This window comes from Eubalaena glacialis, chromosome 6 (genome assembly GCF_028564815.1).
Source record: "Eubalaena glacialis isolate mEubGla1 chromosome 6, mEubGla1.1.hap2.+ XY, whole genome shotgun sequence".
Classification (NCBI taxonomy): Eukaryota; Metazoa; Chordata; class Mammalia; order Artiodactyla; family Balaenidae; genus Eubalaena; species Eubalaena glacialis.
Genome location: NC_083721.1, coordinates 85,450,035 through 85,477,608, shown reverse-complemented (window position 1 = coordinate 85,477,608; position 27,574 = coordinate 85,450,035). Strand labels below are relative to the sequence as shown.

The following is a 27,574-nucleotide window of genomic DNA, read 5'->3' as shown; positions in this document are numbered from 1 at the left end:
TTAACTTGGGTGGACTCAGTTTTGCCCAACATTTACATAAACGTGCTTATTGAATTCAAGCTTGCCTATTTATAAATATGTAAGAGTAAATGAGCCTGACCAATGCAACCTATTTTAGTTAGAGCGAAACATGACATTTAGATTTTGTCAGTCCAGAATTATAACTTTTTAAAGGTACAGCAGACAGGATTAGGCCTCAAGGACAGGGATGTCTAATGTGAGAACCATGGTCCCAAATTCACACCAAAGAGTCGGGGAAGAGGTGGAAGGCTTTGGGCGCTCCTGTCCCTGATAAATGTTACCAGTGAAGCCAAAGAAATGACTGCCTGAGACTCTTTCCCCAACATTCTGAACTATTTGAAAAGGAATCCTTAATCAGGACAAGGGAATAAACTTCAAGGAGTGTCCCTAGGAAACTAGACACCATTGTCCTCTTCACACAAAAGAGCCAATAAAAGCAGTATTCCAGTGGGTCACCTTCTAAATAGGAGAATGGGAATATTTACCAGAGCCAGTCTGTTACCTCAAGGTACATGTGAATCTGTTGATTTTAGCTGCTCCACATTCATGGTAGAGGAACGGACTTTGCAGTAACAGCTGAGACTGTAGGGCCAGCAACGGGAAACCGTCTGGCCCATCACTGATGATGTCACAATGCCCTACTGTCCCAGGAGGTCCATCCTGGACCTCCCTGCCTGGCTCAGCTTGGTCCTTCCTACATGATACTGTGGCTCAGCCCAGGTATCTGTCTAGAACAAGTCTGGTCAGTTGCAACGAGTGAATTCATTGAAATCATAATGACTGAAACAGTTCTACAGGTAGCAGGCTAGATGATCAACTAGAATCCCAGGCGTTTGTTCCTAGGTACTTTTGGTGTCCTCATCATTTTCCACTGATGATGACACAGGAAAAGCTGGTACTGCATCAAAACCTTGCTTTTCTGTCTTTATTCAGTGGATAGCTCATAAGGCATGCAGATTTCTCTGGGACTCGGTATTCTCAAAATGAAGAGACTGGGCTGAACTGTAATAAGTTTCTATCAACCCCTAAGTTTGTTTGATTCCTTTCTGGTAGACTATCATGAGCTGTCCTCGAATATCAGGAAAGCAGAGCTTGTCTCATTTATTCACTCATTCATTCATTGTGCAGAGTATGAAGCACCTAAGCTAGCACTGCACTGACAAATACAATGCAAACCACAAACGTGAGGCACATATGACATTTAAGTTTTTCTAGTATTGAAATTTTTTAAAAGTAAAAAGAAACAGGCTTCACCTGTTTTGTTTTTAATATTTAATCCAAGAGAGCCAAGATATCAGCATTTCAACATGTACTCAATATAAAATATTATTGAGATATTTTACTTTTTTTTTTCATAGTAAGTCTTTGAAATCTGGTGTGTATGTTACACTTAAAGTCATCTTAATTTGGACTAGTCACACTTCAAGTGCTCAGTTGCACATATGGTGAACAGCTACTATATTGGTCAGCACTGGCTTAGGCAGTGGCTGGCCTGCAGTGGATGCCCAACAAATGGGAGTAAGAAGTACTCTTACTTCTGGGAAATAGATGAAAACCAAAGTAAACCTGGAATATCAATATATAACCAATAGTAGCACAAAAATATTTAGCATTTGGGAAGCTAACACAGTTCAATTGGAGGAAAAAAAATTGGCAGGAAGGCAATAAGAATTATCATTATTTTTTTTTTTGGCCATGCCACGTGGCATGCAGGATCCTAGTTCCCTGACCAGAGATCAAACCCACAACCCCTGCATTGGAAGCACAGAGTCTTAACCACTGGACCACCAGGGAAGTCCCAAGAATTATTCTTTAAATACGCATCTATATCTGGGATAAATGTTTTCAGTGTGTATAGCAGACTAGGAAAATCACCTATACGCATTAATAAATGTCGACCAAACACCAATAATCTGCCTGACCCTGAACATGTCATCCTATTAAATGTAATTTCTGCATTTTTCAATCAAAAGTAGACATATTAAACACTGAAATGCATTTCACAAGCACTTTAGAGTTCTGAGGTGTTTTCCTCAGGGCTACACACTAAGTAAATGCCATTTTTTCTATTTCCTTCAAGATATGTCACTCTTTTCAAAGAAATTATTTGGGATTGGAGACGAGAGAAGAGTTTGGTGAAAGAGAGAGTTTCTGTGCAAATATTGTAAAACTAAAAATGTTAATATCAAGGTCAGTTTAGCCCTACAGCACTGTGAGAGAGAAAAAAACAATTAAAAAATGTTAATGTTAAAAAATTATCATTTTGAAAATAAATATACAGAAAGAGGAAGTCAATGAAGGAATCTAAAGATGAAACCCAAATGGGTTAATCTGTTGTGGGAGACCTGGAAACACCCTTCAGGACATTTGGGAAAGGAGATGACAGGGCAAAGTTCTTTACAGATGAAATGTGACCTGGCCACCCTTAATTGACCACAAGTGAAAGAAAGGAAAATGTGGCTACAGATCACCACTTTGAAACAAAATAATGAATTTTAGAGAACTTGAAGAGGTCCCTTGATTTTGTTGGTAGTCTGACCTGGAAGAAGGGTGCGGGGGTTAAAAGTTGAGTGGAGGGGAAGCAAGCATGAAGGTCCAGGGTCAGGCCTGACGGGTGAGCTCTAGGGAGGTGTTGGTGACAGCATAATTTGCAGACCAGGTCTGGTTGGAAAGAACAGCCAGAAGGAGGGGTTAGGAGAGAGGAAGGGATTATTTTCATTCCTGATCGATAGGATACAGTGCTACAGAGTAACAACATAGCTGTGAAATGTGTAAGAGAACACCTGGCTCAGGCTGGGCGGATGTGACAGGGCCACATACCTTGGGTGAAGTGTATGGCTCAGAGCCCAGGCTTAGTCCACTTCCCCCAGAGCCAGATGTTTCATGTGTTTGGTTGATCTTGTGGCTGAGAAGTGCCTAAGATTTGATTCCAGTCTTTCAGATGGATGATTTCTCAAAAGAAATAATGAATAATATTGTCAGTTATGAAGGTACTGCAGTTGGAATATTTTCTTTACATTATATGAAGTTCAGATCCCTTTTTTTTTTTACATTTGTATTTCTCTTATTTAACTTAACAAACTGAGGAGTGGCATCAACTTTAAACATTTGAAATAGGTCTATTTCATGAAAATTTCAAGGGGTTACATGAAAAAGTCACAGACTAAGACAACGGTGTTCTAGTCTATCTCCATATGACTGGGCAAATTATACCTGTCTCCTCGGAGCCACAATTCCTCAGAATGGCAAATTTGGATTAGATAAATTCTTGGTTCCCTTCCAACTTCAAATCTGAGCTTTGCTCAAAATTCTAGGAAGTATAATTGTTCTCATTCAGTCATTTATTTCAACATTCATTGAACACCTACATGTCAGCCATAGTGTGAAATACTAAGAATATAAAGAAAGAACCAAACAGTCCCGGCATCACTGCCCACCCACCCCAGGAACTTAGGATCAGGCAATGTGGAAGCTATGAGAGTTGAAGAAAGGGTCTTTGGGAAGGTTCTACAAGTCCTGCATCTAGGAAACCCAACAGGACTATGGGCACAAGGCTGTGTGTAGCAGGAGAGCGTGGGCTTCGAGTTACTTGGATCTTCGCTTGAACAAGATTCTACTGCTTATTTTGATGGTGATGTTGGCATATTTCTTAATATGAGCCCCAGTTCCTTTATCTCCAAAATACCTACCTCAGAGTATTGTGTGAAAAGTCAATTAGACAAGAAAAGACCACAAATAAATGTTGGTGAGGATGTGGAAAAAAGGGGACACTTCTACACTGTTGATGGGACTATAAATTGGTGCAGCCATGGTAGAAAACACTATGGAGGTTCCTCAAAAAACTAAACATAAAACTACCACATGATCCAGCAATTCCACTCCTGGGTATATAGCAAAAGAAAAAAAAACACATTAATTCCAAAAGATACATGCACCCCAATGTTCACAGCAGTGTTATTTACAATAGCCAAGATATGGAAGCAACCTAAGTGTCCATCAGCAGATGAGTGGATAAAGAAGATGGAAGAGTCTGTATACACACACACACACACACACACACACACACACACACACACACACACGATGGAGTACTACTCAGCCATAACAAAGAATGAAATTTTGCATTTGCAATGACATGGATAGACCTGGAGGGTATTATGCTTAGTGAAATAAGTCAGACAGAGAAAGACAAATACTGTATGTTATCACTTATGTGTGGAATCTAAAAAATAAAACAAATGAATGAACATAACAAAATAGAAACAGACTCACAGATACAGAGAACAAACTAGTGGTTACCAGTGGGGAGAGGGAAGGGAGGGAGGGGCAATATAGGGGCAGGGGATTAAGAGGTACAAACTACTATGTATAAAATAAATAAGCTACAAGGATACAGCACAGGGAATATAGCCAATATAGCCAATATTTTATAATAATTTAAATGGAGTATAACCTATAAAAACTTTGAATCACTATGTTGTACACCTGAGACTAATATAATATTATAAATCAACTATACCTCAACTATGGCAAGAACATGAAGGGCTTCAATATAAACCACTTGTCTCACCACTTGCCTGCCTGGCGGGCACGTGTCCACTTGTAAGCCTTGGGATGCCTCTTCTCTCTGGCAACAGCCAGGGACATTGGTCTTACAGCAAGAGAACACAGAAAAGAAAGAATAGGAGAAAGGATACTAGTAAAAAATTATTTACTAGCTCATGCAATTTTATGTGTAATAATGCTTATCAATGAGAAGGAGAAAAATCATCTGCAAGAATATACATTATTTTTTTGCTACCAAGTTTCTTTTATAGGAGCCTTGAATGATATAATTTTATTAATTAGAGCTATTACCCCAACTACTGTTTGGAAAGGTAGCAATAAGGATCACAGACCATTTTCAATACGTAAAAAAGTCTAACAGAAATGGTTTAGCTAAAGAAAAGCTTTCTACTGCTAAAAAGATTGAAATTCTTTCCTTTTAGCTGGGACTGTTTTAGTTCGGGGTAGTAATACACGTTACTCCAAGCTCATTATGAACTGCATGTGTTCTTTCATTACTTAAAAAAAAGTGGAAGGACTTCCCTGGTGGCGCAATGGTTAAGACTCTGTGCTCCCAATGCTGGGGGCCCAGGTTCGATCCCTGGTCCAGGAACTCGATCCCACATGCATGCTGCAACTAAGAGTTCGCATGCCACAACTAAGGAGCTGGCAAGCCGCAACTAAGGAGCCGGTGAGCCGCAACTAAGGAGTCGGTGAGCTGCAACTAAGGAGCCCACCTGCTGCAACTAAGGAGCCCGTGAGCTGCAACTAAGGAACCAGCGAGCCACAACTAAGGAGCCCACGTGCCACAACTAAGGAGCCCGCCTGCTGCAACTAAGACCCGACGCAACCAAATAAATAATAAATAAATAAATAATTTTTTTTTTAAGTGGAGAAATTACTTGATGACTTCTTAACAAATACATGTGGTTATTTGTTTAGGAGAAAATTGTTTTAATACCAAAAGTCCTTGTTGATAGAAATAATTAAGGAGAATCTAAAAGGATAAAGAGCTTGGGAACCACTAAACTAGATAGTAACAGATATTAGAATAGATATTATGAACTGACCTTTCAAAATATTAAAAATTTACTCCCTTCTCATTGATTGGATCATCATGTATAGTATGAATCTAAAATCAAATAATAGTGGCATCAGATTTTCTATTTAGTAACAGTGACTTGAATGACTACAGTGATGTAATTCAATGAATTAAGGGGAACAATGTCAACAAAGAGGGAATACAAGGAAAGGAATATCAGTAGTTTCTGAGAGTGTACCAGGTTTATACTACAAATTTCAATTTTAATTCAAAACAATTCAAATCAAAAGAAAAATGAATCATTTTCACCTTACTTGAAAAACTGCAGAAAATTAAGATTTTATTTTGTAATTTTACATTTGTTTTGCTGGAAGATTTTTGATTTGGATTTTTTGTGTGTGTTAGTTATATACTCTATTGATTAATTCAACCCAATGCCAAGGAAGGCAGGAATTGAGATGCTGGCAGATGTTACTGCTTCTAATAGACATAGTATATAAGAGAAGAGCCAACCGGTTTCCACGTTGTGGTTTCAATTAGAGCTCAGAATGAATAAACTCACATGAGAGAATTCAGGATTCCACTGGCCCTGAGGAAACTCATAAGATGAATCATTTCTGTTTTATTCCCAAATAAACATAGATTTTAAAGCTCAGGCAGGAGTCAAGTTTCTCACTAACCAAGCTGCTTTGTCAACATCTCCCTTCCAGGTAGATGCCTCTACTGAGACCCAACCATAGGGGTCTGGTAGAGGTCCAGGAGGAAAGTGCAAGCAGGTTGGCCAGGGGTAAAGGTGGAGAGGGTTCCAAATGGTGTGACGGATCATTGAGGCTCCAGTCATATTTAGTGTTTTGATATCACAATAGAAGGAAGACTAAATAAGGTGTAATAATTTTTCACTCTAAAGGTTCTCAAATACATACAAAGTACACCAAATGGTATAATTAACTCCCGTATACCCATCACTCAACTTCTACAATTTCATCTCAAGGCCAGCCTTCTCTCATCCATAGCCCACTCATTCCCATGGCCTGCATCATTTTGATGCAAATCTCAGATATTGTTAAAACATTTCATTCGTATTTCAGTATCTCTTCTTTAGGGAAAAAAAAAAACCCCACAATACCAGTAACTCATCTAAAAAATTAACAATAATTCTTTAATATCTTCAAGTATCCGTTTTGTGTCTACATTTCCCTGGAGTGTCTACACATTTTTTAAGAACATAAACTTTACTTAGAAAGTTAATTAACTCAGGTTTATGTTCTTGATTTCCTAGTAAATTATAAACTCCTTGAGCGGAGGGACAGTGTTTTGTTTATGCCTGCTTCTGAGCGCTTTGCTGATACTTATGCCCAGATTTCAAAGTAAAGGTAATTAATTAAATACATAATAAAAGAGCTTTTTATGACTTTCCATGTAACTACATTCACAAATCAGAAAAAAATCCTCACAGTACCTGTTCGGATTTTTGGTACAGGAAATAGGGACAATATAGATCCTCAATTTCTTGAATTAAATTGAAATGAAAATGTCATATATAACATGGGCAGTTGCAAATCTGAAACATCTGGCTACTAAAAATCTCTTGATAGCTGTCACAATTTCTGACAACCTGAGAAACTGAGTCTCTAGACAGAACCTGTCAGTTTTGGCATACTATCCACTGTCACCAAATAAAAGTAAGAGAATATCCCTGATAGGAGAAAGATGCATTCTATGAATTTTAATACAAAAATGGAAGGTTTGTCTTGGATTAAATCAAGGTAAATAGTTTTGAATATCTATGCATGAGGGATTTTCCTTTTTGTATCATCTCTCCACCTGTTTCCCTCTCTCACTTCCACCCCAATACTAGTTCTTTTTTAGAGTGGACAAATAAAATATATGGGTTTATAGGAAAAAAAAAAATGAGGGATGTGTATCCTTAAGCATATGATCCTAATAGAAAAAAAGAAAGCTTTGTACATCAAAATAAGTGCTGCTTCATTTTATAATAGCAAAAACTTAAAATAATCTGAATGTCTAAGATAAGGAAAATGGATATATAAATTATATTCTGTTCAATTACCAGGAATAACTAAGGAATAATTATGACGTTTTTAAAATTAGGATTATGAAGACCATGTAGCAACGTGGAAAATGCTTATGATGTGTTAGGTTAAAAACAATCAGGATTGAAATTTTATGAACATTATGATTTTAACTATGTAAAAAGTGTACCTGTAACTAGAAGACTGAAAGGAAATACAATAAAGTAATAATAGTGGTTATGTTAGTGTGGTGGAATTATGCATGATTTTAAAAATATTATATGCCTGGCCTTTAGAATATTCTAAATAAATAACAATTTCTTTTGTTTTTCTGTTCCCTCTACCTAACGTTTTTAAAAATTGTATGATTGTAAATTAAAAATTTTTAAAGCTAAAAATGGTATTAAATTTAAATATATTTTCTTCTTTTTAAAGTGTGTATCCAGCTTAGGGACTTCCCTGGTGGTCCAGTGGGTAAGACTCCGCACTCCCAATGCAGGGGGCCTGGGTTCAATCCCTGGTTGGGGAACTAGATCCCGCATGTGGGCCGCGACTAAAGAGTTCACATGCTACAACTAAGAGTCCGCATGCCACAACTAAAAATCCCGTATGCCGCAACTAAAGATCCCACATGCTGCAGCGAAGATCCCGTGTGCCGCAACTAAGACCTGGCGCAGCCAAAATAAATAAATAAATAGATAAGTAAATAAATATTAAAAAAATTTTAAAAAAAAGTGTGTATCCAGCTTATATATATATATAAAACAATATTTATATTTTATATTTTTAGTTATTTATATATAAAACAATAGTGAAAGAATCAGATTAACTTTTTAAAAATGGTGAAATAAAATAAAATAAAAGTATTTTATTTCTTTTATTAAATTTTACTTTTTACTTAAATATTAAATACTATAAAGTATTTAATAACACAATACCTAGCAGGGATCCTTACACATTTAGGCCCTTGACATATATTGGCTGAATAGATTTGAAAACACTCATTCATTGTTCATTCATTCAACAAATATTTGTTGATGATCTACTTCCCAAAGAAATGAGTTTTTTTGTTGTTGTTTTTTTTTGGCCACGCCATGCAGCATGCGGGATCTGAGTTCCTGACCAGGGATAGAACCCGTGTCCCTTGCAGTGGAAGCTCGGAGTCCTAACCACTGGACCGCCAGGGAAGTCCCTGAAATTAGTATTTTTGCTGACTTAGAAAAGGGTCAAATGATTTTTTAAATTATGAAATATGCATGAGAGTGCAAAAAACATAAGTGCACAGCTTAATAAATTGTTGTAAAATGAATCCCCAACAAGGTTAAGAAACAGAACATCAGCAGCACCCCAGAACACCTGCAGTCCTGATCCCAACCCCTACCTGCACCCCAGTGGTCACCAGGACAGAGGGGGAGGTGCCAGGACACTTGGGAAGCTCCAGGGCCTGGACATTTGCTTTCTGTAAAATTTGCAAAAGTAAACATTTTCCCACCTTTGGTTAAGACCTCTGTGTACTTTCATAGCTAATTTTGTATTCATAATTTCACATTTTTTTCTTAGAGTCGCCCCAAATTGTATAATCTTCAGGACCCACAAAATCTGAATCTGCCCTAGAACCACTATCCTACTAGGTATTGTTTGCTTCCAGATGGATTACACAATGTAAAACTGTCCGTTTCCCAATTTAGAATGTTCCAAATAGTTCCATGAGCACTAGCCCTTGGCTGCTCAGAGCTACTTAAAGGGAAGAATTGACTGGCCTTTCACAGGATAATGGTACGTGGTTTCGGCTGGGGTTTCACAGCTGTGGACCCCCAGAGCTGGGGATAGACCTCGGCTTGGCTCTCTCTTCTTTCTGAGACAGACATACGTCTCAGTGATGCACAGAGAGGGAGAAGGCCAGCCTACCACCTCCCGGACTAGTCTCTCCAAGGTAGAGTTACTAACAGAAGCCTAGCTTGTTAGGCACACACAATATTTACAAAGCTGAATAGTTTGCCAACATTTAAAAATCAAGAGATTTCACGTGAAACATTGGCTTTCTGACTTCTTTTAAGCAGTTGGAAGATGTACCCACTCTGGACCCACATTCCCACACAGCCTGGCACTGACTGGGTGGAGCTGAGAAGCAGCTGCTTTCTGAGGCCAAACCTCCTCCCTGAACCCATGACTTCACTTACAGGTGTTATCTGGGTATTTGGTCCCTTTAGGCATTTGTATTGGCATCTTACCCATTACCTTTTATTAATACAAAATGGTTTCTTCAGTGATCTTTAAAAATTAAATGTAAAGATAACAAGGAACAGGGACTTCCCTGGCGGTCCGGTGATTAAGACTCTGTCCACGCATCCAACGCAGGGGGTGCGGATTCGATATCTGGTTGGGGAACTAAGATCCCACATGATGCACGGTGCAGACAAAAAAAAAAAAAGGATAAAAAGGAACAAATTCCCCCAAAATACTCCATGATGACTTTCTTGCTAATGTTTCCTGAACGCTTTACAATGGTGCTAACAAGGTACCACCCCAAATGGAGTTAAACTGTCTAAATGTACACAAGACGAATAAAATTAGAAACATGCAAAGGTTCATCTCAAATGAAATAATTTCCTCATCAGAAGCAGTAAGAAGCAGCTAAGCATAACTTTAGATCTGTAGTTGTTGAATTTTAGGATGTATCAAAATCTTACCTGGAGACCTTGTTAAAACAGATAGCTGGGTCCCATCCCCCGAGTTTCTCATTCAGTAGGTGTAGGGTGGGGCTGAGACTCTGCATTTCTAAGAGGTTCTCAGCTATTGCCCATCCTGCTGGCCCTGGAGCACTTTCTGAGAACCACTGAGGCATGCTACTCAGTGTGGTCCCCAGCCTAGACGCCTGGGAGCTTGTTAGGAAGGAGAATCTCGGGCCCTCTCTTGACCAGTGGAATCAGGATAGGCAGGTGGCTTGTAGGAACATTACATTTTGAGATGCAGTGAACTAACTTGTCATTTCCAAACCTTTCTGGGGCCTTTGTTAACTATGCAGAATGCTAGGCCTTTCCCTTAGAAATTTATTTAGAAATCTTTTTTTTTTTTTTTTTTTTTGGCTTCACAGCAGCATGTGGGAACTTAGTTCCCTGACCAGGGGTCGAACCTATGCCCCCTGCATGGGAAGCGCAGAGTCTTAACTGTTGGACCTCCAGGGAAGTCCCTCAGAAACCTATTTTTGTCAAGCGCTCCAAGTGATTCTTATCATCAGGAAGGCTTAGGGAGAATAAGCTAATGGTGGTATTAATAAAACTAAAGAAAGAATATATTTTTAAAAACAAGGATCAGCAAATGAAAATTTAAAAAATAGAAATTCCAGGGGAGAAAATTGGTAGCTTGTCTTCAACCACTTGGGGCTCTGTAGCCCCAAACGGTATGCGTTCTTTTGTGGAGAGAGATGAATCAAATTGTCAGATCTTTTACCATGCACCAAACTGCTTTTATCTGGGTCCCTGCTCATCAAGAAGTCTCATTATTATAATTTGGCTTCCAAGTGTTTTGTTTTTTTTTTAAATCACAAGGGACAGAAGTTGTGACTCACATGGTCTATATGAGTGTCACCCAACAGAACTTTCCATTACTGTGGAAATGCTCTATTTCTTTTTTCCTAAAATTAATTAATTAATTAATTAATTAATTTTTGACTGCATTGGGTCTTCGTTGCTGTGTGCGGGCTTTCTCTAGTTGCGGCGAGCGGGGGCTACTCTTCGTTGCGGTGCGCGGGCTTCTCATTGCTGGCTTCTCTTTTTGCGGAGCATGGGCTCTAGGCACGTGGGCTTCAGTAGTTGTGGCATGTGGGCTCAGTAGTTGTGGCTCGTGGGCTCTAGAGCACAGGCTCAGTAGTTGTGACACACGGGCTTAGTTGCCCCGCAGCATGTGGGATCTTCTTGGATCAGGGCTCAAACCCGTGTCCCCTGCATTGGCAGGTGGATTCTTAACCACTGCGCCACCAGGGAAGTCCTCCAAGTGTTTTTCACACCAGGAGAAACACGCCAGTCAAATCAATATAAGTATTCTCATTTGTGACAGATACATTTCTCACTGTGAATCAAGAAATCATCATTAAGGTATTGATATATTTTTCTGTGGGTTCTATTAGTGTCTCTAAGAGATCAAACCACTTTTGTTTTAATAACAAAATCAAATTTCTGTGCACATGTATATGGTGTTCTGTTGGAGGAAGGAGCAAATACTTTTGCCCATAAAGTTTTCTTACATGTGGATCCCACTGTGTAGTTTTAATGTTTTTCATACATCTCTTTAAGCAGGTCAGATTTTTTGTTGAAAGGAGAATTACATTAGCAAATAATAAGTGTGCAAAATATCCAAGAATAAACATCTAAAAAAGCAAAGAGTTGATAAGGAAATTGTCTTTTTAACTCTTTCAGCGTTTATAAATGAAATACTGGCCTTGGTGAGTCCTATCTTTTCCCTTAATCTGTCTTCACAATTCTCCAGGAGGAGGGTAAAATTTTACCCTTCTGCTTAGAAGAACTAAACTGTCACTGAATCTACCTACGAAGTACATTTTCCCAAATATCAGATGTTTCCAAAGTCCTTTCAAGGAATATAAATCTCTGAGAATTGTGGACCTCATCACCTCCATCTATCATCCAATCGGGGGGAAGTTAACACATTCCCAGGGATTTTCATCTGGGAAATTAACAAATTCCTTGTCGATGTTGAAACACGGTATTTCTATTGAGGTTTCAGTGGATAATCTTATTCTAGAAATGAGGCCATCAGAGGATTGGTTTGTTTGGAGGATAGTTTAATGTTAACCCCCATTCTGAATAGAACAGTTTTTATTTCCAAGGTTCCAATTACACCTTAAGTTGCACTGAGTTCTTAAAGGCGACTGATCTGGCCAGTAGCATGATTGTGATCCTCTGGTCAAGCCAGTGTTGGGGCCCTGGTACCATTAAGTTCTCTGGGTGAAGATCTGAAACAGTGAGAAGATACTCAGCCAAGGAGGGAAGGCTTTCAGAAAATGGGTAAGAGTGTAACTGAGCAGGACCCTATGGGGCCTTCCCGGGACAGACCCCTCCCCCACATTCTCTGCTTTAGCTCCTCTCTGGAGTAAGTAGATAATTGTATCTGATGCACATTTCCCGAGTTATTTTACAGATGTGAAAGTCCCCACCAAATGGAACATGTTAAGTACTTGATGATCATGAGCACATGGCCCCCAGGCCTACTGGAGCCTGAGGATTGATAATGTTAACCCCTGTGACACCACCCTGTTGCATCACCATCAGCCAATCAGAGAACTGTGCACCAGCTGATCACTTGCCTTGAGACACGCCCCACCCCACCCCCCCTTTAAAAACGCTTTGCTGAAAACTTTCAGGGAGTTTGGGGCCTTAGAGCACGAACCACCCATTCTCCTTATATTGGCAACTTTACAATAAATGCTGCGCTTTCCTTCACCACCACCTGGTATCAGTAGATTGGCTTTACTGCAAATGGGCAAGCAGACCCCAGTTTGGTGCGGTAACAAGAGGGGAACATAAGTTGTGGATGAATAAAATTGCCTCCTTCACACCCCCCCATCCCCCGACCCCTGCCTGGCTACTTCAGGACACAGCATTACATAGTTAGAAAGCAGAGGATTTTGGAATGAAAAGTCTTGGTTTCAGTTTTGGTCCCAGTAACTATGCAAAGTATGATCGTTTTGAAGTTTCTCATAATTTCAGTTCCTTCAAATTTCTATGAGGATAGCAGTGTTGATACCTCTCTTGGTGATAAAATGTCAGTACATCATAAAATGCTTTATAAAGGTGAGTTGTTACTGTGGGCACAGTAATAATACCTTCAAATACTGGTGGTTTTAGCTTAATTTTTTTTTCAGTTTTAACTTATTTTCATCACTTGTTCTTTATGATCCAGATATTTTAAAATGCAATGAAAATTAACTTTCCATGATATGTCAGGGACTGGCAGTAAAAAAATTTTCAGACTGCAAATGAGTTATACAAATGAAAATATCAAATGGAGATCCAGTTATCAAAATGAAAGCACTCAACATATTAAAAGTTCACAATTATTTGTTTAGAGCACATAAAAAAGTCAGCTTGCTAACCAACTGTCGTGATTTTTAGAGAACTACTGCAGAGGTTTGAAGAAAATAGATTTATTAGTTAAGTTATAAAAAGATTAAAGAGCTTGAAACAAGTATTGAAAAGAAACCTGTGGGCTTCCCTGATGGCGCAGTGGTTAAGAATCTGCCTGCCAATGCAGGGGACATGGGTTCGAGCCCTGGTCCGGGAAGATCCCACATGCTGCAGAGCAACTAAGCCCATGAGCCACAACTACTGAGCCTGCGCTCTAGAGCCCACAAACCACAACTACTGAAGCCCACGTGCCACAACTACTGAAGCCCGCATGCCTAGAGCCCGTGCTCCGCAACAAGAGAAGCCACCGCAATGAGAAGCCCGCGCACCGCAACGAAGAGTAGCCCCCACTCGCCGCAACTAGAGAGAGCCCGTGTGCAGCAACGAAGACCCGACTCAGCCAAAAATAAATAAATAAATTAATTAATTAATTAATAAAAAAAGAAATTTGTGCCTTTATTAGAATGGTGTTAGGCTTTAAATATATCAGTTTGGGTAATCAAATTATTCATTTTTTAATAAGAAATGACACTGCAGAACTGCAATACTGGTCCAACAGTCTTGTCTTTACTGTTCCTTTAAAGGAAGAAACAGAATGCGAGGAATCAGAAAGCACTAGCAGGCATCAGTTTATCCAAGATACTAGCTTCTTAGTTCCAAAAGCACTTGCAAAGAAAACCATTGGGGGGCACAGGGTATGGAAGCACTTCATAATAACAGGAATCCCATGAGTGTGTGTGTAAGCCAAGTCTCATAGGCTATTTTTTGTATTTATCCTTTACTTGGTCACTTTTTTTCCCTCAAATACTAGTTTTTCTTTGACTTTTTTTCCTCAAAGTATAAAAAGTATGAAATATAAACAAGCTCTTGCATTGCACACTTCAGAGTGTACAATTCGAGCATTATAGAGCTATCTACATACCGATAAATCCCATCAAATCTTGGATAATTCAATAATATTCAAAATACCAGGGCACAGAAAGAACTAAAACACACTTCTTTTTGTTACACATAAGATTCAAATATTCAATCTAAAGAAAATCACTTAATCATTTTGGCTCTCCTCTACATTCGCATGTTGATATACTTATTAAAATATTCTATATAATTATGTTTGGTCTTATTATTTCAAGTCAGGTTTACAACCTCAAAACCAGCCATCCAGACAAAACAGGTAATCAGAAAGATTATTTCTTCCCCACCTCCCTAACCCCAAAAACTATGAAGCCAGTTTTATGACATGACTCCAAACACTGGATTGTGACAACAAATGCTAGGTCCAATTTCTTCATAATCCTTTTTGGTGTGGCATACTTGGTAGAACTCAGGTGTGGAAGCCAGCATGGATCCTCCAAACCAAACTGCATATCACTGCATGTGGTATGTAATGACTTGTACATCAGTAGGTTTTGGCTTCAATCTACCACCACTCAATTCCCACTTAATTTCAGCCTGGCATCTACAGTTCTTTTCAAATCTCTTTGCAAGCGACATCTGAAGTCCCTGAACATGGTTGAACCTCCAGAGAGGACAATATTCTTGTAGAGAGGACGTCTGACATCAATAGGACTATTCTGAATTACTTCATCTACAACTTCTGAGATAGGCTGAGTAAAGTCTGGATTAGCAAACTCTGGATGAAAAAAAATTTCAGGTCCCAAGAATCTCTCATATCCAACATCAATGGAAAATTCTTTCTTTGAGATAGCATTGATTCCAGAATACTGTTTAATTCACTTTGATCCATCTGTATCATACTTGTTATTCTTTTACTAAATCTGGGCAGACATAACTATAGCGCTCCTTTACTGCCTTAGCAGTTTCCAAGGATTGCTCTGGAGGAATTCCTACTTCTCTGTCTCTCAGCAATTGCTGAATAAAATATGTTATATCTCGTCCTGCGATTGGAATGTACTTAATACAGCTGACAATCACATACCCTTCAGCCACAGGGATGACACGAGTGACACCATCTCCACTGTCTATTACTATACCTGTCAACGTCCGTTCTCCTACTTGTCTGGCAGTACAGGATGCAACTAAGGCAAGAACAGCCTGGAACACTGAAGCACTCAAACATTATTTCAGCAGTATATTCCCTGTTTTCTGGAGTATTCAGTGGAGGTTCAGTCAAAAGAAAATAATGGTCTTCAGGTTCCGCCCTTAAATATTTAAAGATCACTTGCTCCATAAACCTTTCCATCAAGTCCCGGTCTTCAACTATACCATGGCGGATTGGCCACTTTGTTGCATATGTAGATTTTTCTATTGCTTCATCACCAGTGAAGAAGTCTAGGTCATCAACACCTTTCATCACCCTCCTTTGAGCTTGATTACCCACTTTTGCTGACTCCTTAATAGCAATACAGGAAGGGATGATAAACTGTGGTTCCGTATTTCCAGCATATCCTAGTTTTGTATACCCGGTGCCACAGTCCCCCACACAGGCCGGCAGCCGTCCCGCCATCTTCCTCTTCACCTGCTGCTGCCATCTGCTCTGTGCTGGTTGGGGCCAGGGATGGGCGGCGAGAGGTAGAAGCTATCTGACCATCCACGGCCGGGCCACCCTCTCCATCTGGGGGGGAGCCGGGAAGCCAAAGCAGTAGCGACAGAGCAGCAGGCTCGGTCAGCGGCTTAGCTTAATTTTTCAATACTTTATAATTGGTCTTTGACCCAGCAATTCACTTCTATGAATTTATCCTAACATATATAACTGAGTGTGTGCAAAATAAGGTATTGTCAAGTTATTCACTGCAGCATTTTTTTATAATACCAAAATGTTAAAAACAGTCTAGATATCTACCAATAAGGGTCTGATTGAATAAATTATATCCATTTGGTGGAACAAATGGAACACCATGCAGCTGTGAAACAGAATAAGGAAACTCCCTATATATTGTTATGGAAGGATCGCTAACACACATTATTAAATAAAAAAGCAAAGTGCGGAATTTGACTTTTACTGTAGAAGGGAGAAACAAAGGAAAAGCCGTCAAGAAACAATAGTCAGCAGAGTGCTCTTCAAGGGATATACCTAACAATCTGATACATATCTTTGAGTTGTTTGCAGGAACTCAGATCCCCACACAGGTGGTAACTACAAGCTAAGATCCCAGACTGGTCAGAATTTGGGGAATGATGATGTTGACCTTTTCTGACCCTCGTGACTTCAATCAACTAAAGCTTGGACTCTCTGCCAACCTTGGCTCCAGTTCTACACTGAATTCTCCTCTGCTCCAGCCCCTTCATGAATATGCATTCACCACCCAAGCCCCTTTATGAATATGCACGTACCCTTAGCTTAAAAGGTCCCCAGTTTTGCTGATTGGGGAGACACTGCTTTGGGAAAGATCCCGGTGTTCTCCTTACCTGCTGCAAGTAATAAACCCTTCCTTCTCCCAATCTTTGGCTTGGTTGTGTCCTTTGGCCCACCGAGGCGAACTCAGTTTTCGGGTAACAGAAAGATACACAACAAACAATAGTGGTCAAATAGGGAATTCCCTGGTGGTCCAATGGTTAGAACTCCACGCTTTCACTGCCGAGGGCGCGGGTAAGGTCCCGCGAGCCGTGCAGTGCGGCCAAAAAAAAGAAAAATAGTGGTTAACTACTGGCAGAGGTGAGGGGGCTGTGTGGGTGGGAGGGAGATTTTCACTGTGTATCTTTTAATATACATTTTTGGATTTTGAACCATGGGAATATATTACCTATTCCAAAATTAATACTTATTTGAGACGAGACTAACAATATTTACATGGCTAAGGAACTAAAGATCTATGGCTTATCTTGCGTGTAAGAGCTCTTCAGTAATTATTAGATGTGTTGTATTAGGGTGGAATGACTCCAGCGTTAAGGTGTGTGATGGGTCAGGCCTGGGAGAGGAGCAGGGAAGGTGGAGGGCAATTGAGGATGAGAAGTCTGTTTAGCTACAGCAAAAAGCGAAGCTCCGCATGGGGCCAGATGGGTAACCGGGGAACAAACTTAGGCGGGTGCCGGTCTGCATTATAATTAACATGAAGCCTGCTTTCAGGAATGGAAAAAACCATGTGCTTTTATGATATAGGTGGTCATGAGAAAGGAGTAAGAATAATTGGGAACACAGAGAAGTCCCAAGTTACCTTTCTTTGTTGCTGTTGTTAGAGTTTTTTAAAAATTTTTTCTGGGGTGGGAGTGGTGTATTTGGAATGAGAGTTATTTCACATCTCATCAAAGCGTTTAGCAAAATACTAACCAGCGGTGGTATGAACAGAGAATGTTAGCCATCTTAGGAGGGAGGGAGTTACATCTAGGCTGTGCTTGGAGGTTTAAGGGGAGGGCAACTCACTGCGGGAGACTGAGCCAGTTAGAGGCACAAAGACATTCTGATTCCTAGGATCCAGCAGATGGGAGACAAACGTCAGGGTGACAGGGTAATCACTGGTAACAGGGCTATGATCTGCTAGCGGCCCAGGCACCCCCTGGTCCAGAAGAAATGGTGTCCCCAGTGTTACTCACAGGGAGTGGGGGTGGGTAGGCAAGACTGCTCCTACCCAGTTGGAGACTTCGAGAGAGCCGCGGGCAGGGCTTCCTCGGACACCCTATACTCAGAGTCTGGTCACGGCTGCAGCTCCCTGGGGCCAGCCCTCAGGGAGCAGTGTGTCATTAGCAGGAAGGGACTAACGACCCAAGCCTCCGTGCTCTGGGCTCGGAGCAAAGCATTTGGGGACACCCATCTCCTCCCCTCTCACCACACGGTTTAAAATCACATTTTCCTCTTCCTGGGTATTTTGAAGCTTAGTGTGAATATCTAGGAGTGCTTTTTGAGATCCTCTGATGAAAGGTGCAACAGAAGTGCAAAGTATTACTCTCAACACTGTAAATATTTTAACGACAACAGCAGAAGTGCCATGTGCAGGCAGAACACAGACGCACATTCCAACATCCAATATTCCTAAGAGAACGACTGGAGAGTTAAGAATGGTACATGTGCAAGAGAAGCCAGTCACAGAAGAAAAAAAGAGATAGTTGGGCTAAGTAAGAGACTTCCCTACAATGCTGCCCAGCGGAACGGTAATGCCCACTCCAACAGGCTTCAGCCAGATACCAAGGTCTCCCCTCCAAGTACCAGCTACACACGTGCGTGACAACTGATGCTGACGACTGATGCGGAAGATGGAGCAAGCCCAGGCCCAGCCTTTGCGGAAGAGGCGAGCTGCTGCTGGGAGTGCTTCTGTCCCATTAGCAGGCAGGCTCTGGAACATGCCAGCCTGGCAGCTGACTGTGGCTGACGGGGGGGGGGGGGTGGGGGGTGGGGGGGGCGGTGTGTGGGGGGCGCTGATGGAGGCTTCCCCTGGCAGCACCACAGTCTGCCTGTGGTCGACAGGTGCCTGGCTGGCCCTGGAGCAGGCTAGAGCTGAGGGAGGGAGTAAAGAGAGGGGATAGGGTGATGCATGACCAGGCAGGATTTTTCACCACCATGGGACCTGGGAATTTGGCTGGCAAGGATGATCAGCTGGGCTTAATTTAGAGCAGTTTCTCAATTGCTCTCAAGCAATAACTGAAGTTAAGAAATTAATAACTACCAGGTGAGTGTAAATGATGTTTCAAGCACAGTGCTAAAGTCAGCCTCTGTATTTTCTCATTTAATCTTCACAACAACTCTGTGAGGTAGTGCTACTACCCTCATTCACAGATAGAGCTCAGAGGAAGTAAAGGACGTGCCCAAGACACTATAGTAAGTGGCAAGGCTCAGATCTGCATGCAAGAATTGTAATTCCAAAGCTGTTTTGTCTACAATGCTATGTGGCTTCCTCAGTGACTAAAAAGCAACCATCAGGGCTCTTAGATTTTGTTTTCTTGGTTATTACAGACCTAAACACACTGTATCCAAAATGCTATTGCCAAAGATAAGGTAACAAATGACTTTCTTCCAACAATATGGCTCAGGTTTTGATCCATGCCTATAAATGGATCTTATCCAAAAGAAGAGCTACTTTTAAGTCAAGGAGATGTATACCGAGGTCTGTCTTCTGGACCTGGACCACCCAGGCCAGGCTTCCATATTTGGTGCCTCTTTTGGACACACTGTCTCCAGTCTCCCTCTACTTTCCAATCTGTATTCCAGACTGTGGACAGAAATAACTTTGAAAAACCTGTCTGTTTGAAAATCTGCAGGGCTCCCAACTGCCTCCAGAATAAAGTCCTTCCCCGGCTAGGCAGCCACGTCCCCCAGGATAAAGCCCTTCCCCGGCTAGGCAGCCACGTCCCCCAGAATAAAGTCCTTCCCCGGCTAGGCGGCCACGTCCCAGCCCTGCTCGGCCACGCCCCGTGGTCCAGCCTCTGCTGGATCCCTCTGTGCCCCGAACAGTGTGTATTTTCACACCTCACTGTTATTATTAGCCCTGCTAGTCCCTCTCCCTGCAATGGCCTGGTCTTACCTTCTTTCTCCCTCTGGCAAATGGCTCTCCTCCAAAGCCCAGTTCAAATATCACTGCGCTCCCTCAGCTTCCTGACCCAAAGTAGAATTTATTACTCCACTCATTTGAGCCCCTCCGTGGCACGTGGTGCCCAAGCATATTATACTACTTACCATCAATTACAGTACTTTATTCTATACAGCTGGATCCTCTTTCCCTTTAATTGAGGCAAGGGCAAAAACCATTTCTTACCGTCTTTGTTTCCAGAGGCCCTGATATACAGCAAATGCCCTGAATGTTTTAGAAGAAACAGATGCAGTCATGTGCAAAGGAACTCTGCTCACACAGTACCACAGCGATGATCTCAAAGAATTTCGCCAATATGTGGGTAATTGGGATGGCTGGCTTCAAATTCCTTCTCTACACATTATTACCTGTGATCTACATAGCCCCTTAACAATGAAATAGAGAATAACTATCTTGTTCCCCTGAAGGATATGAAAGGGGGCATACAGCAACCCCAAATTTCCACCAGAGCACCTTTGCTTTTTCCTCTTGTCAACAGAGGAAGATTTGTTTGGGCAGGGCAGAAGACTGTGCTGCTAAAACTATAGTTAAAAGCACTGGTTTAGGGAATTCCCTGGAGGTCCAGTGGTTAGGACTCCGTGCTTTCATTGCCGAGGGCCTCGTGGCGTGGCCAAAAAGAAAAAAAAAAAGCACTGGTTTAGATGGCCTCTTCCTTTACTACCTCATGCCTAAATATCTATCTGTAAGCACCTCTTCCTAACTGGTTTTCAAGCCTCTAGTCTTCTCCTCCTCCATCCAACTTGCAAGTTACTGCCAGATGAAATTTTCTAAAACATTATTTGAATCATATGTAACATGTTAGTTTTGTAACATAATTGCATAATAAATATAGCCAACCAAACGCTCAGCCCCACAACTAGAACATTAACAGTAACTTGCATCTACCTATACATACTTCACACATGTCAACCCCTTGCTTAATACCTGGAGCTAATCACTGTCTTTAAATTTTTTATTCTACTTTTTAAAGAATGTAGTTTTATTAAAGGGGAGAGGGAGGGGGTAGGGGTAAATTAGGAGTATGGGATTAACAGATACAAACTACTATGCATAAAATAGCAACAAGGAATTACTGTATAGCATAGGGAACTATATTCAATATCTTGTACTATCCTATAATGGAAAAGAATCTGAAAAAGGATATATAAGTGAATCACTTTGCTGTACACCTGAAACTGACACCATATTGTAAATCAACCATACCTCAATCAAAAAAAAAAAAGAATATAGCTTCATTTTACATATATGAATATAGTTGATTTTGCTGATTTTGGAAGACTGTAAAGATAGTACCATACTGTGTATATCTCCTGGTACAAGTTATTTCACTATTATGAATCCAAGATTCATCCATGTTGATGCTCTTAACTTGTTTAGTTTTCTGTTACATAGTATTCCACTGTGTGCCATACCACAGTTATTTACTCCTTCTCCTGCCAACCAACTCGGATTGTTTCCAGTGCTTTGCTATTATGGGTAATGTGGCTATCAACATTCTTGGTGCACAAGTGCATTTGTGCATTTCTGAACTGGGATGTTAGGTCATAGGGTATACAAATGTTCAACCTTGTGAAATAATGTCAAAGTTGTTTTTAAAGGGGCACTAACAGCCAGATAATTTTTTTCAAAATCACTGCTTTCCCTGTTGAAAAATAATTCAGTGTAACCACAACTTGCAACATAAAATCCAAACCTGCCATTCCATGCCAGTTAAAATCTGGTCCCAACCTAAATTTCATACCTTTTCTCTTATTGTCCCTGCCTAACCTCCAAGCACCTCCCACTCCAATCGGGCAGATCTGCTCCCAGATATAGAACACAACTTACTCATTTTCAAAAGCTCCTTCCTTTCTAGTCTGCAACCCCCCTGCGCCCCTGCTACTGCGCTTGGGTTCTCCTTCCTAATGAAACCTACCCTGAGCACACCTGCCCACAGGACTCTCTTCCCCCCAGCTCCTAAAAGACATGTCCTGCCCCAGTCATATGCCATCAGCCTTCACCCCCATCCACGTCTTAGTGTGCTAGGTTTCATGCTGCCTTGTTGGAAAAATGGACATCCTAACTAAGCTGTGTGATCAGATTTACTTGAGAACTCAGCGTTTCCAAATTTAGTATTTGGTACCTTTCTCACCACTCTCTGGACAATGGAATTGCTTAATTATGGATTTGATTGTTTTCCCACATAACTTTCGACATGATTTTGTCTTATTTCCCCAATTAAATCATCAGTACCTTAAAAGTACAGAGACCATATTTTAAAATTTCTTTGTATTCTCTACAACATTTAACATAATCTCATGTGTGCAGTAAGAACTCAGTTCAACAAATATTTAACACTTCAGTGGATACCTGAAAATGCAGGGGACTGAAAGTGCATTTCTAGAAAAAATATGTTCTAGCATACAATTTAAATATATAATATGTAGGTGTATAAAATACATATACACAAAAGCATAAGTGTGTGTATATATATTTATACAAGCTTAGAAAGTACAATAAAGGCAGAGGCAGTCTAGATAGAAACTTTCCAATCACAAAAACAAGAAACAAATAGCATCCATGTGTTTAAACTACCTAAGAAGTTACTCTTTGGCAAAAAACTCTTAGGTTTAGTGCTATGGCATCTGTCTGTGAAATATGTTACTGTCCATTTTCATCATGACTGTGACTAGGAAATAATTCATTTAGTTAAATGACCTTTTCTCTTTCAGTTGTTCTCCTTTGATCAAGTTGCTGCTCACCTTCCTAAAAACACTACATTGTATAAAATTTGAGGCAGAAACAAACTATATTGTCTCCCAATAAAAAAGTATAATTTAATTTTATTAGTATGAAATATTTTGAGATAATTTATTGTATTTGTGACCCAAGTACATGATTCTTAAATACGAAACAGTTTTAAGCGCAATCATACAATCATTTAGTAAAAGTGCTGGTCATCAGACCCCGAGAAAAGCAGGAAGGCACTTTCCCATTTTGGTGTAGAGATACTACACTTAAGAGGCTGCTTAACTGGCCGCTTATTTAATGGAGTTTATTCTGCTTCCCTTTTGTCAGATTCTTCCTCCTCAAACTCGACTAAAGGAGCGTGTCTGTTGGCCTGAGAACCTTCTTTGTAGAACACTTTCTTGATAGTGCCATCCTTTGGAGCCTTTATGGTATGCTGCAAAGACAAAAGGCATGACAAACAATGGCTGTGATGCTAATGAGGGTTGAGCACACACCAAGTCAAGAAACACTAAAAGTGAAAAATGAAGCCAATTATTTAGATGTTTTGTCATGTATCAGTGCTTCCCGACCTTTCTCATATCACAGCACACAGAGAAAATAATAACAGTTTTATGGTGCGCTTGGGGATTGAGAGGACTCACTACCTTAATGCACCTGGTCAATAATTGGGCAGCTCTGCATTAGCTAGTAATTCTCAGCTCAAGCTTCACAGTAGACTCTCACCTGGGAAGCTTTTAAAAACTACTGATCCTTGGGCTCCCCTACAGGAAATCCCAGTTCAGCTGGTCTGGGAGGTACTTTTGCAAAAAGCTTCCTAGGTGCAATTTGTGACCAGGGCTCAGAACCAATGGCCTACAATTTCTAACCATCTAAAAACCTAAACAGCTAATTTAACTTGACTGAGGTTTTCACTTTGATACTGATATTTGGCATCCTAGGTATGGCCTTAGAAAATACCAGTAGCTAATATTCTGTTGGGTTACTGCCTGAATCTAAGCTACTGATAATTTCAGAATCACAAATGACAGGCACGATCTCACAAAATTAAAATGAAAATGTAAGAGAAGGATGGTTTGGTTTTGTTTCCTGCAGTTAATGCTTCATCAATCCATGGTCCTTAATATTTAAAATGGTCTTAATTTACAAAATAAGACAAAAGAATGATTGGGACTGATAGTTCCCAAAGTTTATTTGGCAAGTGAACCCGTGATTTCACTTACCTCCATCTTCATGGCGATCATAACCATCAAAGAATCTCCAGCTTTTACTTCGTCTCCAGCTTTCACAAACACCTAGAGAGTTAGAGTGACAGGTTAATATTTAAAAACACAGAGGTCCTTTGTGGTCCACAGAGTTGGTATATAAACGTACACAGCAGAAGTATGTGTCTATGTGGTTGTCTTGTCCGCCAAAGACAAACATACTGGCACAAATCAGAGACCCATAGGTCAGTCTGGCATTGCGGGCACTGTTGTCAGTGGGGGGCACTCCTTAGCTACCCATCCCTGCCCCCCAACCCATTGAGTTTTCCTTGAATCAGGTGAATACACTTAATGTATTTCAAGATCCTTTTGTGTTTTCATGAATATACAGACAAGACATATCACCAACAGGGAAGGACTGACTACAGGCACACCTCGTTTGATTGCTCTTCACTTTTATTGTGCCTCACAGATATTGTTTTTTTTCTTTTTAAGAAATTGAAGGTTTGTGGCAACTCTTCATCAAGCAAGTCTATGGGTGCCATTTTCCCAACAGCATTTGCTCACTTTGTGCCTCTGTGTCACATTTTGGTTAATTCTTGCAAAATTTCAAACCCTCTACAGTAAAAAGATTATGACTCACTGAGGGTTCTGATGATGGTTAGCATTTTTTAGCAATACAGTTTTTTTATTGTAATTTTTATTTTATATTGGAGTATAGTTGATTACAATGTTGTGTTAGTTTCAGGCATACAGCAAAGTGATTCGGTTATACATATATCTAAGTATTTTTTAATCAAGGTATGTACATTTTTTTAAAGACATACTGCTATTGCACACTTAACAGGCTACAGTGTAGTATAAACATAACTTTTATATGCACTGGGAAACCAAGACATTCATGTGACTTGCTGTACTGTGGTGGTCTGGAAACAAACCTGCAATATCTCTGCTGTATGCCTGTACTACACTTAAATGTTTTCACGATAGGCAGGGTGGAGGGTCTTGCCTGGTTTTCTAGTTTTTAGGTTGTTTAGGATAGTGTTTCAGGTCTTTAGGGCCTTGTGTAGTAAATGCATAGACAAACTTCATGTGAAAGAATTAAACTTACTGGCAACACAGAAAAATATCTCTATTTTCCTTTTTTCAAGTATAAATGAACTCATATATCCCATATGGTTTTACTGTCTTCTTGGTTAACATGGTTATCAAGTAGTTTTCAGAAACATCACGCAGTAGAGTTAGGTTCTAAAGTCAATGTGTACAGTCAAAACTGTGAAAAATGAGAAACATGTCTGAGAGCCCCACAATCACCCAATGCTGGGTGATAACTTTAGTAGCATGCAATGAAATCAGTGATCTGGGTTTAGGTCAGTTATGGGGGAAAAAAGTGCATGTTTAAAAGTACACCCTGAGTAGGGATGCCCATATTACAAGAGGCCTGTGGGAACTGAGACTGAATGAGCGAAAGGCAGGTCCAAGTCCCTCAAGTCTGTTGCCCTTCTGGGGCAAACATTTCCAGACAGGAATGGTGGGTGAAATCACTCACACTATTTAAATAGTTGTTTTCTTCTTTTATTTATGGGTACCAAGAACATACAGATGAATTTTTATGACTTAAATGCATTTAAGGGGACTCTACTATATGTAAGTATATAAAAGGAGACTACTGATCTACCACCATTGGAAGTTATATCAGTATGGATCTCAACTCTGAATATATGCGGCATTCAACACCAAACCACATTGTTCTTCACCAATACCTTTCAAATTTTGGATAATGCTTGGTGAATGTTCCATTTTAATCATATAAAGACAACCTTGATTATTTGTACTTTGACGGAAATTCCCACTTCAAAGAAGTCTTTATCATAAATTAGGTAAATGGGGATTCCCTGGTGGCGCAGTGGTTAAGAATCCGCCTGCCAATGCAGGGGACACGGGTTCGATCCCTGGTCCGGGAAGATCCCACATGCCGCGGAGCAACTAAGCCCGTGCGCCACAACTACTGAGCCTGTGCTCCAGAGCCCGGGAGCCACAACTACCAAGCCCGCACGCATCATCCAGTGAAGCCCGCGCGCTCTAGGGCCCGCACGCCGCAACTACTGAGCCCGTGTGCTGCAACTACTGAAGCCCGCGTGCCTAGAGCCCATGCTCCGTAACAAGAGAAGCCACTGCAATGAGAAGCCCGCGCACCGCAACAAAGAGTAGCGCCTGCTCGCCGCAACTAGAGAAAGCCTGCGCGCAGCAACGAAGACCCGACACAGCCATAAAAAAAAAAAAAAAAAATTAGGTAAATGGTATTTTCACTGTAATATAGAACTTGAATCTATAATAGGTCCTCTTGTTTTCTTGAAATGGATGCTTTCCTATGAGCAAGATTTAGAGAGGGGGAAAAAGAATATATACAACAAAGTTCAACAAAGACATTTATTAGGACTTATTGTACATCATTCTACATACGTTCACATCATTACCTTTTCAACAGTTCCAGTCATAGGAGCTACGGCACCTCCTTGGGTTCCTTCTGAGCTCACTGAAGACAAGTATCTGGGGACTGGAATGCCAATCTGAATACTTCCATCCTATAAATAGAAATGATATTTATGGGATATATATTTATAACATAAATCAGAAATGAAATTAAGATCACTGTAGTTTTACTAATAGACCTGAGGTGATGATTATTTTCAAACTATTTGTTAAATATCAGTCATCTTTAATACCAGGGTTCTAATCTAGCTTTGTACCTTGAGCAAATTACTAAACCCCTCACTCTTGGTTTCCCACTGTAAAGAAGTAATGGCATACATGCCTCACAGGGGATTAAAAGAATTAAAGTATATAACTGTTGGTAAAAGACAGCCACTGTCTGGAAGCCATTTTTAGTAGCAACCCCAGTATAAGGTGCTTAGTCTAAGCCAGGAACTCTTCTTAACAACTATATGTATATATAATGTCATTGATGGTCCCAACAGCCTTATGAGTTGGGTACTGTTATTTATTTATTTCTGTTCATAGATGGGAGAACTGAAGCCTAGAGAGTTTAACTTGCTCAAGGTCAAGCAGATGCTGGCAGGGCCAGGATTTGAACCCAAGCAGCTTCATACTCCAGAACTCATGCTCTTCACCACTCCACTCTACGGCCTCTGCCATCATATTGTTCTAGCACATTGACTATGGCAAGAAATGCCTGGTAAAATGAGATAAACCTTGACTCCAAATATATAGTTTAATTACTGGAATACTAAAGGCATCTCATCACAAAGGACTGTGGTCTGGAAGATGGTTCCCAAATGTGAGAAGACTCTGAAGAGGCCACAGTATATTTGATAATCCATTCCCTTTCTTCACCCATGCAGAACACCAAGGTCTCCTAACA

At 40.4% G+C, this 27,574-nt stretch overlaps 1 protein-coding gene and 1 pseudogene across 4 annotated transcripts in view; both read right to left on the bottom strand.

The window, feature by feature from the left end:
* Positions 1-14,890: 14,890 nt before the first annotated feature.
* LOC133093492 (actin-related protein 3-like) lies at positions 14,891-16,262 on the bottom strand (annotated as a pseudogene).
* Positions 16,263-23,049: 6,787 nt separating this feature from the next.
* The window catches only part of MCCC1 (methylcrotonyl-CoA carboxylase subunit 1), a 60,799-nt gene continuing 56,274 nt past the window's right edge, over positions 23,050-27,574 (bottom strand). For all 4 annotated transcript variants that reach the window (XM_061193363.1, XM_061193365.1, XM_061193366.1 and 1 more), the window contains 3 exons: positions 26,670-26,777; positions 24,211-24,282; positions 23,050-23,423 (listed from right to left, as the gene is read on the bottom strand). In XM_061193363.1, coding sequence (XP_061049346.1) covers positions 23,295-23,423; positions 24,211-24,282; positions 26,670-26,777 — 309 coding nt within the window. In that variant the 3' untranslated portion in view covers positions 23,050-23,294. The remainder of the gene's footprint in view (positions 23,424-24,210; positions 24,283-26,669; positions 26,778-27,574) is intronic.